Genomic DNA, 20,761 nt, shown 5'->3' with positions numbered 1-20,761 from the left:
TGTTTTAAGCTTCTTAAGCTTCTTACTAAGTATAGCACCGCTATATATATACCATCAACATATTCCAAAGTAACGCAGCACTTCTACCCGAAGCGCGTTCCCTCATGTAAAGCACGACCCGCCACATCAGCTATTTGTATCTACCTTTATTAAAACCGCGTATGCAAGGGGGGTGGTTGGCAGCTGTAAGGTTAGAGCTGGAAAAGTGCAGGTTGCGAAGAGTTCAGGTGTGCAAAGATCCCTACTTACTTGCTTTACAGAGCTTTAAAAATTTCCCTACAGTTTGGGCAGGGTAACTAAGTAGTACGTCCCTACAGGTGAAAGTGCAGAGTTCTACAGTGGGGTTAATGGTGCAATACTGTCCCAAAGAAATTAGAGTCTCTCTTTACTACCTCGAAAATTCCAGGAGCAATGACTTTGTACGTGGTTGTACGTAATGCAGAGAATACGTAATGTCCATAATGCCGCTAAGAAACAGGTATGAATTCAGGAAGTTCTATCTAGGGAATCACAAAGTATGCCATGACAAGATAAGGCAGCAGTGAAACAATGAGTGCAAATTCAGAGTTCCACCTTGGATTTTTGTTTTCATGACTTTTAGCACCCACGGTCAGTGCATCCCCAAGAATGACTGAAAATTCTGCTGGAGGACAAGGTTATTCCCACTGACACCAAGAGTTTTCAATAAATCTTCACAGGCAGCCACTTGGTGCTTTCTGGTGAATAGCAGAAGTGAGGGTCTGTGTAGATGCATCACCTACTTCAGGCCATCGGTGAGGCAGAGCAGTTGCCTTTCCCACCAGTTCCCATCTGCCTTGCCTCGGAAGAAGTTCGGGCTGGTGTCACAGCTCTTGCCTACATCTCTGCAGAACTGAATTTCAAACGTGAGTACTGAAATAGTGCATTCTAAAATATTTGCTTGCCCTGGCCTCACTGCACTGATCATTTGAAGACTTACTTAAACACATGGATAGATTAACAAACATTTCAAAAAAACTAAGTGTAGAGAACAATCAAGAATGGCCCTGTTACTTTCTACACATAAAAGGCACCACAATATTCCAGACTATTGAGAATATTCTATCTCCTGAAAGTAATAAGGTATTCTGGATATGCCTGAATGTCATTAAATATGACAAACATCTTTGGTGAATTGATGTTATCAACCACGCTGTCATAGAGGTTGGTAGGATCTGCTGAACTTTTTGGTGGTGGAATGATTAGTCCTCCACTCCCAACACAATATTCTCCAGTGAGGACCCGAGCCTGGTACATGTATTTTCTGCCATTCGTATCTGGTCTTGAATAAGTATCCTGAGCAGAGTAACTTGCATCAACAGCAAAGTAGGTTCCATTCCCAATGCTTGCAGCTGTTTGAAAAGACATTTTCAAACACAGTTAGTATTCTTATTCCTATAAGAATAATAAGAAATATTCCTATTTCTCCCCTATTTTTTTTTTTTTTTACTCTGTAGAAGTTATACATTGGCTACAGTTTACCAACACAGGTCTAGTAATAATCCTTTTTATCAGAATCAAACATGAAGCCCCTTAGATATCAGGTAAATATCAACAGAGCTATCAATAACTAGGTTTTCACTGCCCTTTCCTAAGGGTAGAAGAGTTCTTCTGTCTGTTTAGCCTAGTACAAGCTAACCAAATTACAATTCTTCAGAGTCTTTTCAATTTAAAGTGACTACATAATTGTAATTACGGTTTTCTAGTTACACTTCACAGCAGGAAGTGAGAGCAATCATGTTGCTTTGTCTGATCTGGATTTCATTTTTCCTGACATTGATAGAAAGCTGTTTAAGCCAGGTAGGTCCGTCCTATCTGGGTGCTCTAATCTTTGGTAATTTTAGATGGCTACCCAGTCTGACAGAAGAAGGAAAGCATGCCTTTCCTATTGCAGGTCATGGCTGAGATGGAGAGGTAAATGTCAATACTTGCAGGCAGAGGGAGGACATGAATCTAGGTCTCACATCCTGAGTTAATCTAAGTTCCTGGCACTAAAAAGCAGGAAAACAAAACTGTGTTTCCTCTGGTTGTGTTTTGAAAAGAAATGGTGGCAGCTATTTCTGTCATTCATTGTGTGCATATCAGGCTTCATTTTCTCAAGAAAATTTCAGCGTAAAGGATCCAGACAGAGAATAGCTACTTTTTAACACTTCAGCCTGGTCTGAGTCCATCAGATCTGAGTTAAGCTGTCCAGGTCTCTCAAGATCAAGTCAGCCCTAGGTATCTCTTAGGCTGAAAGTCTAGTCTTATGGCTTTCTAACTAGTTTCTCCTAATGTCTTAAGGCAGAAAGCATTACAAACAAAAAGTAAGGACTTTGGAAGTAAGGTTGCAGAACCTTTAAGAGCAACTGGCACCTTGTAGGCCAAGTTCCACTTCCTTGGGTCCCATCCTTCATCTTTGAATGCCACCAGATCAGAAACATTACATGACTGTACTAGAGGAACTGGACAAGACAATCTTTAAACTGATGCAGACAGTCTTTCAGCTAAAGGTTTAATAGTTGCCCCGAGCAACTATTAAAGGGGACTAATTAATTCATTAATTTCAATTGATTTAATTTGCATAGAAAAGGTAGGGGAATATGATCTTCCGACTGCTTGTGCTGTCATCTTTGGAAGCAACAGAAGTATCTGCACCTCTACTTTGCTAGCTGGATTTGTCTAAGATGAGAGGAGATACCAGCAGCTAGTTGGTATCTTATCCAAGGATGCAAGACAACAGTCCCCATTCCTCTCTGCAGGTAGATAATACAAAAGATTTCTCAAAAGCTGCCTAGGGTTGATTTCAGCATGGGAAAGCCTTCTCTGATACCCTGTAAACAGTGAAATTCACAAACAAGGGGTTAATTGAACAGGTTATTTCCTCTGTCCATGCAGACTGTGCTCTGGTGTTTATTTTGCTCTCCAACTTTATTTAGTTTTCATGTCATGCTGACAGCACTATAACTAGCACTGCATACAAATTCAGGAAATTAACTGCTTTGGATAATGACTCACCATTCAATCCAGCAAAACCACGATTAAATCCATTGTAGTTGATTGTGCTCAATGAGGATACAGCTGTCCCATGGAACAGCAACTTCTCATTATCTTCCTTTTTGTTCTTCGAACACAGAGATTTTTTTTTGATTTGGTAGCTCTGCCAGAGGAAGGGATTTTGTATTCTTTCAATCTGCACAGTTCCAAAAAAAAAAAAAAAAAAAAAAAAAAAAAAAAGAGCTATATTTTTGCTAGTAGGGATCAATATTTATCATGACAGCAAAACAGTAAAAGCAAACCAAACTGAAAGTACAACAGTGATTTTCACTACACCCCCTTAGTGCCATTTGGGTTAGGGGACTGAATATATGAGCCTGGAAAGAAGAAAGGGAAGTAGCTTACAGAAGGGCTTTGAGCTTGGTAATTTTTGGCATACATTTGTTATGTATGGTAGATGTGCACTGGTATTTTTAGAATAGGATGCTTTACCTCCACGAGAGGAAACAGGGCTTTGATGTGAGATGCATCCTATACATCCTAGTCATCTGTACTGATGAAAAACACTTCAGTTTAAACCAGCACCCTAGCTTGAAAGGCTCTGTCTGGGACCGACAGAGAAGAAGTCTATTCCTCCAGCAGTAAAATAGTGAAAAACTTTATGACCAGCCTGCAAGGACAGTGCTGCAGAGAGCTAACTGGGCAGCAGGCTCTCCCATTAGGAAGAAGACCTGAAGAATGACCTCTCTGCAGCCCCAAATGTTTCCCAGATCTCCCACAGGACAGATTCCCACCCTACAGATTGACAGGCATATGTTCTGCATTTGGTGATTAAATCTTGTCAACTTCTGGCAATGACATGAACTGCAGAAGAGGAGGCAGAAATGGCTGTGCAACTCTTAGGAAATTTCATTTGATTTATATCCACACTGTACAGTGTCGAGGAGACTGACATGGAAGGTGGTTTAGGTTGCAGACACTTTACAAACAGACATTTAGAAAGCATATAGATGTTTTTAGCCCCAAAGTTCACTTTTTTTTTCCCCCAAAGGATTTCACCTTCTCTATGACAAGGTTGTGACAGGTTCTCTGAAACCTGGTCTGAACATCCACATATTCCTGACACGATGGCTTGAGGGTAACAAGTTTGACCCGTTCATCTTTCATGTCTTCCCACTTTGAAGGGAGCTCTATTGCCTGTGCATCTGCAAAACAGGACTTGAATTATTATCAGAAATACGTAGCTTGGTTTAGTAGGTGTCTTACAAACTCAATTGCTTGCAAGGAGCTGAGAGGGCAGTACATTATGCAATACTTCATTCCAAAAATGTTTTCTCTCTTCAGTATATCATTGGTACCATTAAGATTATATTTTTCTAGTCTAATTATCCCCATACCAATACATAACTAGAACAAGTTTGAGAACCATAGAAGAATTACACTAATTCTTCATGCTCTGCCTCCTTTGTCAAACTTTAGCATGAAAACTATGCTCACCAGTCACATACATGTGGATAATTTTTGTATTTAAAATAAAAGTTCTGATTTGGATCATACGTACCCCTACGAATTACGAAAGTAGAACTGCTGGCTATGGCATGCCCAGCAAAATAAATAAATAATAACTGAATAAATAAATAAATAGGGAGTAGCCTACTTCTTTGGAATACCTACATTTGTAATTATCAGAATTATCATTCAATAATCTCTATTAAAGGTTTTCCTGATCAACAAAGCTGTAAGTTACCTTCATTCTTTGGCACACGTTGAATGTTTATAGTATTTCCTTGGTCATCACTAGCCTGTAGAGTATTCAGATCCACCACGTAGTTCTTCTTGATAATTTTGACAGTAAGATGTGTTTTTTTAGCTATTTTGGCATCCTCCAGCTGCATATTTGTCAGTTTATCAAAAGCAACATATTTATCATTGTTTCTTTGATACCTCCATTCTACTAGATTATAAACAAGTTCTGACTTGGACTGTTCTTCTTGAGTATCCTTTATCTTTTTGATCATTTTCTGAATTTCCACAGAAACAGCAAAGACATCCCTGCTAAGACCAGAAATTTTAATGCAAGGGGGAGAACAATTCTTCTCAAGCTGAATGGTAACATGTTTTCTTCTCTGGAGATCTGTCAAAGCCTCAACTTGTTGATCAGTAAAACTTTCGATTAGCTCATCTGAAATACAGTTTTCAAATTGCTCCTTTAAAATTAATTTTATTATCCAAGACTCAGTTGCATTCACATCTTCTTGGCTTTCTCCACAAATTTGAAATGTAACGATGTCAACTTTATTCTCCAAAACCAAGGGCTTTTTCTTCTCAACAGATGTTTTTCTGCCCCAGAAAAATGCTGCAAAGAAATATATGTTAATTATTAGTTTCATTTAAAATATCTTTAGTTTTGTGAGCCCAGGCAAATGGAAAACCCACCTACTTACATTTTAACAAAGAGATCAGTGATTCTGGTGTGGATGAACTTGAATCTTCTCTTTTCTTCATGCTTTCATAAAAGTCCTTGAGCATATTTGTCTGGAAGATGACTATTTTAATTTCTTTCAAGTGCTGTACTGTTCTTTTGCTTGCAAATTCCACTATAGCATCCAACATCTCATCAGCTACCTTGGCTGGACTCTGTCCTGCCTGACCTAAACAAAAATAAAAGACACATGTCAGACAGTGAGCGATATTTAAATCAAGGCAGCACTCAGAAAACAGATCACATCCCCAGCTCACACAGGTCGGTGTCACTGCTCTCCCACCATGCTTTCTGACTAAAGCCCAGTGCCTGACCTCAGCATTACATCTAAGTCTGGGAGCTCCAAGAGCTGACACCCATCGCACACTTGGGAAGACATTCTTGGACTCTCCCTCAGTTTACTCTGAAGCTTCAATGAGCACTTCAGCCCTAGTATCCCCTAGATTTCTAAGCCCCACCTTCATCTCCTTCATCACTGTCTCTGTCTGCATCTTTAAACTGGGTACCAAAGCCAAGCCATATTAAATTCAGTGGAGGATTTTGGCACAAGCCTGCAGCCTATTTCAACGTAGAAATGGGAACATAAAGCTCGAAACTTTCCCTCTCACTCCCATACACCAAACCTGAAATGCAACCTAAAGCTTACCCTGAAACATTGCTGGGATCCTTGCAAATTTCAGCCACAACATTCCTTGGAGAGCCGCTGTGGCACCAGCACACAAATGATGTTGGGAGGCCAGGGGACCTGCTGTAACCATTACTGTAGAGTCCAAACACTGACCCACAGACCAAACTCCTACCCTACACTAGAACACTGAGCAAGGAACAAGTCAAAATTTCTTTTTCCAGTCAAGAGGAACTTTGGGCTGAGAAAGACACCCTACTTTCTTCAAGGCCTGCTTCCTAAACTAACCACAAGCATGAGGCCAATAAGCTAGCCTGCCTTTAGCCCTCTGGTGGAGTAGGTAGGCTGAAAGAGAGCCTGCAGGTATTCTGTACCCAACTCACTGTTTCTGTAGTCGGACAGGGAGGGTTCTGGTCTCAGAACTCCATCTCTCTTCATATACAACCACCAGCCCCAGACCTTCTGGGGGGCTGAAATCCCAAATCTCTATGGGAAGTTTGAGGAAGGTAGCCAGCTGAGGCACACAGTCTCTTTGGGGGGCAGAATGTCTTTTCTGAAGCAGTATCTTTTCTTTGCGTGTTCATTTTTTAAAAAAAGCAGCAGTTTTTAAATGTGCTGGTGAAGTTTGAACTGACCACAACGAACTTTCACAAAATAACAGTTTACACAGTTGTAAAAGTCTTGTAAAAGCCTACATAACACCTCTATCAGAGGTGTTAATTTCATCCCATTTCTGAAATATCCCCCAACACAGCCCTGATCAGTTTCTCAAGAAAATACAAACCTGTTCCAATTGCTGGGAAGGCAACAGATGTGTACATCCTTAGCTCACACTCATTAAGCACTTTGGAGACCTGATTCTTCACGTTGTTATTGTGAATCAAGTGGATGATTTTACTGCATGACAGTTTGCCAGAATTTGTAGTAATAAAACCATTTTGAACCTGCCCAGCTGGATGAGAGAAGATAAAGAAGGAGACACAACATTTTCAAAGGCTATTTTCTGATAAGACAACTGTTTATGCTGATGCTAGTGTACAGTGCAGTAATAAATACTAGGAGTGGAAAAAGTAGAAAGAAATCCACTGCGTGCTTTATTATCCTGGTCTTAGTTGCTTCAAGTTTTCTCTGTAAATATTCTGTTTTCAGATTTTCTTCAGACAGTAATTCAAGTGATTGTGTGTTTTCTGTTTGACTGCAATATCCTGGGTTCTTTCTTACAAAGTAGTTTTCTATTAAGTATGACTTAACAATTCACGTTCAATTTAAATACAGCTTACTTTTATTTAAAAGCATACCAATGGAAATGTGCACAGTTCATTTATAGGTGGAACTTTTTCTTGTGTCACTTATTCCTTGAAAGCTCAAACTGTTATTCCGCAGAAGAGCTGAATGTTTAAAATACTGTCATTAAAATAATGACCAACTGATTTAAGAGTCGTGGTATGGAATCTTTAAAAGACTTTTGTGTTTTTGAGAGCGATAAATTTGGTTATGAACACCTACAAATGGCATCTTATTATGAGGATGAATGGACCCATGAACACCGAGTTACGTACCACTTCACTGGTCACAAAGGCAATGACTGATTGTAAGATGCTCTGCATGTACTGAGATCAGACTGACGAACAGGGAGAGTCTGCAGAGTCAAAAGTGGGGAAAAATATCCAAGAAACTCCATCCTGAAAGTTATCTTCTGGACTCGCAACAGGAACATTTTGTTTTTGCAAGCAGAACACAGTTTTGCGATCATTATTTCAATTAAAAGTAACTGTGTATTTATGAATATAAAACCAGATTTGCTATTAACTCTTAAAGAGCAAGTCCTGCACCTGCTTGTCAAGGGGGCTTTTTCTGTTCTTAAGTGAGGAACATGCCCAAGTAATTTAAGAGGACAAAAACTTACATTGTGTTCTTTTCCAAGCATTTATTAGCATCAGAAAACTGTATTGAACTTCTGTTTAGTTGTGAAAACAGAAATTCTCAAAGTATGTGTAAGGGCAACAGGACTTTTGACAATTCCTAGAAATGCAAACTTATCTTTGTAAGACAAAATAATTATGTTATCAGTATAGAATTATAACAACAACATTAAGTCTTTGGAGAGAATATACAAATTTAATTTAAAAACGCATTTAACATACCACACTGAGCACATTCTTCTTTCACCTGGGAACCAGCAGCATCCATAACCGCTTTGAAAACCCCTTAAATTATACCAGAAAAAAAAAAAAAAACATACACATTAATTAACTGAGCTAATTCTACTCAAAACTCTAGCCAAATTCTGTATTCTATGAACCCCCCCAAATTCTCACAGTTCAAGATCTACCAAAGTATAAAAGCTTGTCAGTTCCTCTGAGTTCCCTCTATGACACACTGTACTGAATGCAAAGAGAACACTGCCTTCATTATTAATAAGAAATCATTAAAAATGACTCGTTTCATTGTTCTACCAGACAACAGTATGCCCTTCACCAAACCCTCCAATTGCTTTGAATTGTATCATTTGGTGTCCTTCATTCTCACAATTCACAATGTCACCAAAGAATCTTCTGCTTTTTACAAGTGGATTTACTAAAGCAGAGCTTTGGCTTATAATGAAACATATTAGAACAAGAGCATTTTTACAGAATTATATCTGATCTCAATAATCTCTTTTTTAACCATTTTTAGTTTTAACTAGAAAAATCTCCACAGACCTCTTCTGTGTAGTTTGGAATTTACATGGAATATTCAGAATATGCTAAAACATTTTACTATCTATTTCCTGACAAATCACCACTTTCTATTTCACATCTGAAAAATACTTCATAAATGTTTCATATATGGACAATTCTTTCCCTTTCCCCCTCCTAAAAGCTACCACAAATTTAACCACTAAATAAATACATATTCAGTGCAATACCTGATGTGGCATCAAATGTCGGATTTGATATATTTACAATAACCTCTGTGTCCTCCTTTGTAATATCTCCACTATTTACTTGGAGCATAATGGGACCAATCTGCATTTCATAAACTCCCAATTCTTCAGTTGAAACAGATTTAATGAAACCTGCAAGGAAAAGAAGAAAATCTTAAAACATTTCAATTCTAGTTTGGGGTGTTATTCTCATTCATTTATGGAAACTTTAACTTATCCTTTTGAGGAGTTTACTGCCTACTTCTCTTTATTCCATTTCTGAAAGCAGGAAGGTGCAGTATGCTTCCCATTTAAATACTGTGATAGCAAAACCAGTTTGATTCCTGTAAGTTCATGCAATATCAATTCAGAAAGGACTGTTGGGGTTATCTGATCAGACCAGCTCTGTAAGAGACTTTCCTGCATGAACTCCTAAATGACACAGAGCATCCAACTTAAGCATTACCAGCAGTGGAGATCCTACCACACCACTTTTCTACATTATTTCATCTTTACCCTTACAGAAAGAATACCATTCCTTATTTCTAGTCTGAACTTATCCAATTCATATTTTATCTGCACACTCTTAACATTATCTCTCTGATATTCCCAGTAAGTGAGAAAAAAAAGAGTTATATATTCTTAAGAATAATTGTCTGGTGTTGATGCAGTTCACTCCTATGATTTTGCTACTGTGTCATGCTACTGTCAATTAATGAACAGAAAGGAAATTATCCATTCTGTATTATCCCTATACGGGAGAAAAAAGGTACAGAAATACATGTTATTTATGGCTTACTTAGCAATGTGATGCCAAGTTCTCATACCCTTTGAGTTGGAGTATTATTGGTTCTTCTACCAGGATATCCTCTTCCATGTAAAAGACTGGTCTCACTAAGGGATAAGCGTGCCCTCAACAAAATAAATTCCTCTTCAATATTTTAACAATTAGAATTTAAGAATGATGGTCCATTAGGAGGAAAAAAATGCTCTACTTCTGATGACATTTTGTCTGTTTCCTAGTAAGAATAAAAACACTTTGCAGTATTTACATTCTCCCCTGTGTCCCACCTTCTGTCCCTACAAAACTTACTTGGCTGTGGTGCTGCATTACTGCAGTTCTCAGTTGCCCTATGTTCTAGTTCTCTGGTAAAAGCCTAGGAAGAGAAAAAAAGGTACTAAAGATAGTATTTCAGGGTTTATATACCAAATATTTCTAAAATTAAAATTAACAGTCACGTATCTCTTGTTGCATTTTACAGTAGTAAACACTACTCTTATTATTAATTGTTAGGTATCATTAGCAATAGTGGAAGCCTCAGTGTGGACAGCGTGAAAACAGATACGGTCTTTGCATTGCCAGAACTGGCAATTGCTCCGTGAAGAGATTAGTGAGCATCTTCAGGTGTTTACAGCGCCAACAGTGAGGCAAATTTTATCTGCAGCTTGTGCTTGCTGAGAGTTTACAGTTCAGAGATGCAGAATGAGACACTGGAGTGCCATCCCCTTTTCATTGGCCCAGAGTAGTAAGAAAGTGCTAAGTTATTACCTTAAGAAAGCAATATATAACTAAAATACATTGTTAAGGTTGGACTAGAACAGTGTGTAACACAGATGGCTTTGCCCTGAGAAGACCTACCTGAATGTTATCCGTATCATCTGGGTGCAAGACAAAATGAACTTCCTGCAGTGTCTTCAGAGTGTGACTGCTACTGAACTTGAATACCTCATTAAACATTAACTTAGAAACAATCGTTTTAGGAAATCCAAATCCTCCAGTTCCAATAGCTGGGAAAGCAACTGAATTCAGTCCAAGTTCTTCAGTTTTCCTCAAGCAGTAATTGATTATGTCTTCTAGGATCTGTAAAACACAGCAAAGACCATTTTTTTTTTATTTTTTAGGAAAAAAAAAACAAACTTGTTTCATGTGTTATTAGATCTTTAGAGACTATGCTGGTGTAAGAAAATGTTTTTAGTCCATTAGGGCATCTTTAGGTTCACTGAAAAGGAAGTAAATGGAGTCAGTTTGCCTAAAATAACTTTTAAATACTGAAACTTCAGGATGGGGTGCCAAGTGAATCTGTTTTCTGAATCAAATATTGTAAAAATAATTAAACTGTACCTTCAGAGACTTTCCTTTTCCTCTGTCCCACCCAGGAAGTACAGCATGAAGCACAAACTTGCAAGCCAGAGCATATCCACTGGTGCAGAGCACATTCACTTGCCCAGATGTATGTCCTTGTATTTTCTTGTCAAACTCTGCATGGAGTTTTGGTCCAGCCTTTTCCAGCAAGGCTTTGCAAAGAGGCCCTACACCAAACTGCAAATCTGTGCCAACGCTGTTGACGATAACATCCGTCTGCAACAAAATCACAACAAAAATATCTATAACCAGGAGAGATCAGGTCGTCCATTGCCAGTAAATGCCAAGCCAAACGCTGAGCAGAGGTTAGGCTGTGACTCACCTCATCTCGAGCAGATGCCTGTGTCAGGGAAGGTGAAACAAACCCAACCCCTGCACTCTGCCTTATCCCCTCTCCCCAGAGCCAAGTCTTTCTGACATTTCCTTGTTGATGAACTGCGGCTGCACTGCTCCTTCTGCAGCATCTCCACAAGATGTACGTATCGTATAAAGCACATGTAACGTATAAACTTTAATGCATCTTTCCTCCCTTTCACTGAAGTGGGATTGTATAGTCCTGGTCAGAAAAGCAGCATCTCACACACATAAAAAAGGTGAAAGAAGGTTGCTGTGCCTTCGTGAAGTAAAATAGACAGATCTCCAAAGTCTGTTGTTTGCTTTGCAGTTCCACTGGAGGTGTTTTATTTACAAGTTATTTAAAATTTATGTCACATTGAGATTTTTTTTTTACATCTAGTATTGCTCTTCTGTTGGAACAGGCTTTTACAGTCACCAAAATGACAGGGGAAGCAACCAATATTGGAAAGAAAAAAAAAGTCTAGACTTTGGCAAACAAGCTAAGCGTGGACTCTTCTATGGGACTGCTTTTCTGATTTCCCTTAATATCTAGCCTAGCTAGCTACAGGTCACATAAATACTCCAAGAAAGTATTATAGTATTTCCCTTTTAGGAAAAAATCAATCATCTGTTTTACATGTTGATCCTATATCTGGAGAACAAATAAAACCTGGCTAGGAACTTAACATTCTGAAATTCATGGCTGCCCTCTAGAAATGGCTTCAGAGTCTGAAACCTGTCAATTCTGCGATCTCGATTCCTCATTTGGCAGGCACGTGGTCTCTGTTTCTCTACATAGCAATTATTGTGTAAAACAATATAGCCTAATGTACTTCCTCTTCTACTAACATTTCAAGAAAATCTTCACATGAAGTTAGAGAAGTGGAAAATTAAAGACCTACCGTGGCATCCTTAATGTTTTTCTTCTCCACTCTAATGAGCAGTCCTTCGTTTGTTGTGATCACCTGCTCATTGTCTCTAGCCTCCTGAAGAGCCTCTTTTCCCTTCTCCTTCTGGCCTTCCGGCAGTCTAGGACTTGTAGACTGTGTTGGCAGCACGAACAAGGAGGATGACTTAGTTGTAAATACTTTTTTTACAATCATACTCAGAACCTGTACCTTATCCTCTGTGATATCCACAAGATGAATCTCCTTCAAGCTGCTTTTCCCCCTGGCTTCTTCCAAGGTTTCCTTGATGGATGACACAATTGAATTTGCAGACATCTGCAGTGGGAAGCCAAGGATCCCTCCACTTACAGAAGGGAAAGCTATAGAACGATGATTATATGTTTCAGCTAGTTCTAGGCTCTTTTTAACCGCTTCTTTCAACAAATGCGTGCACTTTCCTGCTTCATCCATCCTCCACCTGCACACAACAGCATGAATGATGTTTTTGCAGGGGAGTTTGCCAGCACCTGTGATAACCGCACACCCAGGCTGCAATCCCTCATTCTTCCTCACCAGCTCGTCATACTCCATTTGCAGCTCTGGACCAGCCGCTTGTAGCAGCGCCTCAGCAAGGCCACTGATGTGTTTCAAGTCTTCGTTTGATGCATTCACCACAACATCAACTGGGTAATTGCACAAGTTACCTTTATACACTGCTACTTCAACTCCATCTGGCAGGGTTTGCTTGTAGTGGAGCTTTCTCTCCTCTTTATCATCATCAACTTTTTCACTCTCTTGTTGATGTTCTTTTTCTTTCAGAGTAATCAAACAGTTAAATTTCTGCTTTGCCTCTAAAATGAATGAATCTTCCCTCTCAGTAAAGAACTCTTTGGCTCCTGGTTTATCAATTGGCACATCCTTCCAGTAGAGGGATGAGAGAATTTTTTCAAATAGGGTGGCTGCTTTTGGCACTTCTCCTTTTGGTCCACTCAGGGAAATACACAGTGTCTCGCTGTGAAAGTGCACTGTCACACCTTTTTTTCCCAGTTCTTGATAAACACCAGATTTTTCCTTCTCTACAAACTGCAGTACAGCCAGTGACTTAGTTGGGATTACTTTTTCCACGTGTGTGTTTCTATCTATAAAATCATAAAGATACTGATAGACTTTTTCTACGGTCTCAGAAAAGCCAATAACAATCACTTTATTTTCTTTTCCAACAGGTTCATCAATGACTAGAGTTTCCTGGGAAGAATTGTACTTCTTACGCAAGAAGGCAAGAAGACAACTCCACTCCTTCTTTTTCATGACTGCATGGTCTTCCATGTCAATACTTTTATATGCTAAGCCTGTCTTTATTTGCTTTTCTGCTTCTAAAAGATCTTTAGGAGAATCCCCATATAGCACCACAGCATCATCTTCAAGCTCATAAAAAGCATTAATATTTTTCACAGTAAATAATGTCTCTGACATTGCTTTATTATTTTCACGCTGTAGATACAAGAAGACATAGCGGTCGATGTTAATTGATGTGCATGGCATATTCAACACCCTTTCCAGTAAGTCAGCTTTGATTTTATATACTTCTGCAGGTAATCCACACAACTGAACAGTTTTTTTTGTGTCGTCATAGAAGATCTTTAAGTGCGGATATTCTTTGTGAATATTCTTTTCCAGCCCAGCATTGCACAAAAGTGCGTATTTCCCTGGGATCATCGACACAGAAATTTCTATACTTTGTTTTTTCCTTTCACTTTCCTTCATTGCTTTTTCCATGCATTTTCTCACTTCTTTCTCTGCACTGTCCACTGCTGCTCTGGTGCCTGCTATCACCACCATCTCATCAGAAATATCAGTTTTGATCAAAACGCTGCCTTCCACCAATTTGTGTTTCAATTCTTTCCAGTCCACTGAATTTACTTTACACTTTATAGCTGTGTAATGTGACATGATACGTGAGAATTCAGTGGTAGCATCTTGCTTCCATGTCTTAATCAACTTAACCATTAGCTTCTTCTGCTCAGACATAGATGATGATGGACACAACATAATTTCCGGGTTCACGCAATCTGTCTGGGGCCATTTTATACAACAATGGCAAATTGCCATTTCCTGGTTTATGTCTTGTATCAGTCTATCTTGCCGTTGTAAAAATTGCCAGACATAGGGATCTAGTGGTACCACAACAGGGTCTGGCATCTTGATAACTGGTCTTTCTTCTCCATACAGAGCTGTTCCCAGGGAGTGGTAATATGGATGCACAGAAATTGGCGTCTGTTCAAGTAAATGCTGCTTTTCCAAAACAGTCTTGAGATCTAAAAGTTAAATAAAATAACTCATGGGTTCTTTGCATTAGAAGAAGCTGTTTTTATGTCTTTCTACTTTCCCAACCACTCTGTAAGTGTGGCTCCAAGTAATGTAGTAAATATGCTTATGCCTTTATTTTCCTGTATAGCTGTGCCTGGCTTTCATTTTCTATGGAAATCCCAGAACAGAGCAGGGCAACTCAAGTTATTACTACGAAACGTACCTTACTTTCAGTCAAAAATAAAACTCATTGTCCCAGTACTTCTTTTTTTTTCCCCAGTTGGAACAGACAAAGAAAAGGAATTATAAGGTTGACAGGGAATTAAAACCACATTACCACAAGCCAATTACATATTAACTTAATGTACAAAATATTCATATACAAATACAGAATGTCAGAAGAAAAGCAATCACCTGGCATTTAGTTAATGCTAAAGGAATTTACTAAATCAGGAGTCAGCTTTCTCAGCTTAGTTAAGAGACAGAGATAGCCATTACCTTTGTGATCACAGAAAGTAATGATAGCTGCATTCTCCTCGGGGAGGAGCTGGATGTCTGACACAGGCCCACCTCCACTTCGTGCACTCTCGAAATAAACTGTGATATAGTCCGTGGAAATGTTATCTGGTATGTTTTCAGCCTTGATGCTGCAGGTCACTTCAAGACGCCTGGCAGTCATGTTTAATTTTTTGAATCTTTTGTTCTGCTCACATTTGTTGACCAATTCTTGAGTATCTGTAGACAGAAAAAGCAGTATTAACTGAACGTGTTTTCCTGAACCATTATCAGTCCCAGCTATCGCTTTCTGGCATGGGAATGAGCTGAGTCTACTTCTCCTGGTATGTGAAACAGAACTGCCTTTGGTGCCAAATAACTCTGTGTTGCAATAAAAAAGGGGAAATGGACACAGTCACGTTACTTTCTGCTATCAATTACTGCTATGTCTCTGGTCCACTCTTACTCATCTCTTCCCTATACAAAGCACTTCTCACTGTTTCATTGTCCACTGGAACTGAGACAAGGACTGAAAAGTAAGACAAAAACAGTGAAACTTCCAGTTTCAGTTTATGAAATTGTCGTAGTCTTTTCTTTGTAACATTTGGAGCACAGACATTTTCATGGAGCTGTATATAAAACTTCCATCTTCCTTGAGAGACTACAGCCCACATTTGTTTTTGAAACTGTTTGAATCTCTAACAGGATAGGAATTAGGCTCTTAAATCTACTACCCATACTCATACATGGAAATAATTAACAGAATTCACAGTGACTTACCAATATTTTTCAGAAAAGTAGCTACAGCAACATTTAATTCAGGTATCATTTCCACAATGAACTCATCATCTACAGCTAAGCCGCTGATGTTCTCCAACAGCATATTTATGTATTTTGCAGTGCATCCTTGCACATTTTCAAGCACCACTGAAGACGACATCTCTGCAGACTTTTCTGCAGTATGGTCCCTGTCTGGAAGAGAACTCTCCGTCTTCTGCAAGGCTTCTACATCTTTTTTAACAGAAAGAGAAATAAGCCATATTACATATCAGTTCACACTTCCAGGAATAAATATATGTTACTTTCTCTCCTTCCCATGAAGAGATATTGTCTAACCAAACATATACTGCAGGGCACCCTGGGACATTTTGGGATCTAAAATAGCCTAGAGGTGATGTTCTCTCTAGCCCCAGTCATAACTGGAGGTCAAGGTTGCTGCTGAAAGGGATCTGAGTGAACAGATTTTAACAGGGATACACGAACACCAGAATGGATATGGAGAATACACAGAAGCTGTAAATGAAACATAACCAGACTAACCCAGGCCACGATTTTATATGGGTCAGGTAATAGCAGTTCAGCTTAGAAGAAGGTTGCATCAAATGAATGCGTACACCAGACAAGCAAACAGAGTCCTCAGCATCTGCTGACATCTAGCTGTGGAGTGCTTGTGAGCAGCCTTTGCTTTTTCCATCTGCTCCCAAAGGAAAAAAAAAAAAGTCTACGCTGCAGCTGCTCACAGGAGTACTCAGGAAAACCCTGGAGAGTCACCACAGTAGGTGGGTGATCACAGAGAAGAAAACCACACTGCACATAAAAAAGGGACCACTGTGGGGAAGAGGGGACACTGCTAGTACGGGCAAATTCCACCAACCGTAGCAGGGGTACCCAGTCATCGTGGTGGTAACTGAAATACCAACGGAGACACTGCACCATCTGAGGGGCTGCAGGCAGCCTCCTTAGTGGAGCAAAAAGATCCACGAGTAAATGAGTCCACTGACACAAGCACTGCTGCGTGCCCCCAGGATGGACGCGAGTCTAAAATCTAATGCAATAATTTGCCACAGCCCCTCAAGCATTGGTGAGGGCTGTAAGAGACCCTGCAGGTTCTGCATCGCCCTCTTGGCCCAGGTGCAGATGTAACAAGCCCCAACACAGCTCAGTGAGTGTGCATGCACTACAGGCAGCTCTGTGTGACTGGATGCAAAGCCTCCCGGTGAGCACCATGCCCCGCTGTCAGCACAGCACAACAGCACTGAAGGACCTGTGGGCACAGCATTTAGCAGGGACGTACAGCTGCTCATCACAGCACACCCAAACATCCTTTTCCTGCAGGTCCTCTGAAGTATTCCCCGCCCCAGCCTGCACAGTCAAAGGATCACCAGCCATCACCCGACACACAGAAATTAAAAAAAAAAAAGCATCAGCTGGTGCAGCCACAACAAAATTTTGCAGAGAAGAAATGACAGGGGGGGCAGATTCACCTCAGCAGCTCTTTCTGGGGCTGCTTGATGTTACGGGGCATGCACCCCACCGTTCTGTTTGCCAGGGCTATCCGCAACAGCAAACAGGAACTGAGGGAGAAAAGGTGCCCCACGAGCCTACAGGGGGCAGAGGGGCTTTTCAGGTTGCTGACACACTCCTGATTCCAGCAGTCGGTCCTAAAGAACCGAAGACAGCTCAGCAGGACCCACCAGAAGATGCTTCCACCCAGCAAGAACCCCTGGGGCCACCACCCATGCAAATGGAGGCAGCTTTCCTCTCACCGTCCCGACAAACAAGAGCTGCTTTGCTTATGCTCAAAAGCATCCAAAAAACATCCTAAACCCCGGGACAGTGCATGACAGATGGCTCCAGGGGCTGACCAGAGCCCCACACCACCACTGCCACAGGCCCACCCAGGCCCCCAGCGCCCCCACCCCTCAGAGCAACCCCTACAGCTTCTCCCTCGCCTCACCCAGCACAAGTCCCGGCCCTGCAGAGTCTTCTGCCCCTACACCCGCTGTGGGGGCAGACATCTTCGCCCTGTGGTCCCCTCGGGGGTCCTTGGTGCTGACAGTGGGAGCAGGCCGCAGGCAAGAGGGAGAAATCCAGGGTGATGGGGCTGGAGCTGGCGGACGCGCCAAGAGGCTGCGCCCTGCTGGCTGGGCGGTTTTATTCGTGACCCTGACGTACAGCAACAACTGATATCACAGCCATAACATTTACAGAAGATAGTCTCCTTCAAAGGCTTACCAGCATAACCCTGACAAGAGGAAAACAAAAGGCACAGCTGCAGAAGCCACAGCTCTGTGCACGTTACTGTGATTTGGTCACTGACAGGAATCAACCATGCCACCGGGCCCGGTGTGAGGAAGTGCGAAAAAAGTCGAAAACGAAAACTAGGCTGATGCAACCAAAGAATTAAATGCAGCATCTGGAGTGTTTTTGTAACACTCATACCGACTTTAAAGGTCCTTTATGTTATATAACTTAAAAAAAAAAATAGCAGATGTCAACTTTGACATTGAAAAGAGAAGAAACATACAAAGCAGCTTTGAACAGGAAGCAAAATGTACGAGCATAAGCTCTGAAAAACTTTCTGATGAACTCGTCTTTCTTGGTGGCCAAGCATTTACTTTTCACCAGTGCAGGTGTATTTTGATGTGCAGTACTGTTTTCTAGAAGCACAACTGCTTCTAGAGCAATAAAACTTGCTAGGATATTGCTGAAAGAGGATCTAGCCAAGCTCACTGAGGTACTGGTGAGATGCTCCATTTTACAAAGCCTCCTAACTGCAGGGAGTGCAAAGACATCAGGTCTGGGATTAAGACCTTCCATATAGGTGCTTATATGTATGTCTCATTTTAGAGAAGTTATGCAGGATATGAGGACTAAATCCCTCTCTAAAGATGCTCCTCTGGTGAAAATGGCTAAGCCTGGCAAGGTGAACTCCATCCTTGGTGAACATGCCTGGCTAGTTATGCTTGCTTGTATCACATGAGCCAGGTTGCCAAACTCAGAAATAAATATCAGCACAATTCCTGCCCCAGTTCTGGCTGGGATAGAGTTAATTTTCTTCCCAGTAGCTGGTATGGTGTTGTATTTTGGATTTAGGATGAGAATAATGTTGATAACACATCGATGTTTTAGTTGTTACTGTGCAGTGCTTACACTGAGTCAAGGGCTTTTTTGCTTCTCAGCGAGGAGGCTCAGGGCGTGTGAGAAGCTGGGGCGGACACAGCCAGGAGAGCTGACCAAAATGCACCAAAGGGACATTCCATACTACATGATGTTGTGCTCAGCAATAAAACTAAGGGAGTTGGGCAGGGGGGCTAGCATTGCTCAAGGACTGGCTGGGCATTGGTCAGCTGGTGGTGAACGATAATGTTGTTTAACACTTGCTTTTTTCTTTCTATTCCTCTTTTCTTTGTTCCCTTTCTTATTAAACTGTATCTCAACCCACAAGTCCTCACTTTTACGTTTCTGATTCTCCTCCCCATGCCACCGGGGAGGAGTGACTTGAGTGCTGTGTGGTGCTCAGCTGCCTGCGAGGTTAAACCACAACACACACGGCCTGGGCCAGGTTGCCAAACTCAGAGAGAACATTTCAGCACAACTCCCCACAGAACGGGAGATCTTTGTGAAGAAAAGCATTGTTTTTGTTTTACAAAGAATCATCACACAAAGTGATGGATAACATTTTACCTTTTCTTTGAAGGTTGCTCATGGCATCTGGAGCCTAAAATAAAATTAAAGCAAATTATGAATGACTGATTTGGCACTCACATCATTGTTTCAAAACTCTAGTTAGGATAACAATTTGTATTCACCTGTTTGTGAACCATTTTTTCTTCAAATGCTTCCTCTTTGGTAGCTACTGCTGTTTCAAGCTCCGTGACAATCAACTTCAATTTTCCTTGTGTTCCCAAATCCAGCTCATGAGTCTGTCTTTCAAGAACACGTTGCTTCACTGAGGAAAATCAAATAAAACAGTGACAATGTGAATAAAAATACAATTTTACACTTTAAATAATGTGGCACACTGCTGCATGTTTATGTTTTATATTTCATATTTCTAAAATATATCTGTAATCATATGTTAACTTCTATTAATAGTTTTTTTTTATTCCAACTACAATTCAGGGAATATTACTGTGCATCAAATTTAATAAACGTGTATCTATGGATCTATATAGAAGATTCATAGAACCACAGAATCATTGCAGTTGGAAAAGACCCTCAAGATCATCAAGTCCAACCATCACCTAGTGCTACCAAGTCTATCACTAAACTGTGGTCCAAAGCACCACGTGTCTCTTAAATACCTCTGGGAATGGTGATTCCACCACTTCCCAGCTTGTGCCAATGCCTAACCACTCTGTGACGAAATTCTTCCTGACATCCAACCTAAACTTTGCCTGAGGCAACTTGAGGCCATTTCCCAGCAACTTGAGGCCATTTCCTGGCATCCTGTCGCTTGTCACCTGAAAAGAGTCTGAAACCCACTTTGCTACAACCTCCTTTCCAGTAGTTATGGAGAGCAATGTGGTCTCCCCTCAGCCTCCTTTTCTCCAGAAACAACAACCCCCTGCCACTCCACATACATCATTTGCCAGTCCCTTCACCAGCTTCCTTGCTCTTCTCTGAATGTGTTTCAGCAACTTCATATCTTTCTTGTAGCAAGGGGCCCAAAACTAACGCAGTACTCAAGGTGCAGTCCCACCAGGGCCGAGTACAGAGGGACTATCCCTTCCCAGGTCCTGCTGGCCATGCTGTTCCTGATGCAGGCCCGCATGGCATCGGCCTTGTAGGCCACCTGGCACAT

At 40.8% G+C, this 20,761-nt stretch overlaps 1 protein-coding gene across 1 annotated transcript; it reads right to left on the bottom strand.

Annotated features, from left to right (window-relative positions):
- Window positions 1-168: 168 nt before the first annotated feature.
- Window positions 169-20,761, bottom strand: LOC311211027 (protein mono-ADP-ribosyltransferase PARP14-like; the record flags this gene model as incomplete). Its single annotated transcript, XM_084289490.1, has 17 exons — window positions 169-1,370; window positions 3,016-3,190; window positions 4,054-4,199; window positions 4,742-5,350; window positions 5,439-5,645; window positions 6,886-7,053; window positions 8,246-8,308; window positions 9,010-9,159; window positions 10,100-10,163; window positions 10,646-10,867; window positions 11,129-11,365; window positions 12,388-14,687; window positions 15,178-15,414; window positions 15,955-16,185; window positions 19,642-19,675; window positions 19,767-19,884; window positions 20,643-20,761. The coding sequence occupies 17 exons, from the start codon at window positions 20,759-20,761 to the stop codon at window positions 1,081-1,083; spliced, it is 5,370 nt and encodes a 1,789-aa protein (XP_084145616.1). The 3' UTR covers window positions 169-1,080.

This window comes from Netta rufina (assembly GCF_964035555.1).
Source record: "Netta rufina genome assembly, chromosome: 6".
In the NCBI taxonomy this organism is placed as follows: Eukaryota; Metazoa; Chordata; class Aves; order Anseriformes; family Anatidae; genus Netta; species Netta rufina.
This window is presented reverse-complemented; position numbering and strand designations above follow the sequence as displayed.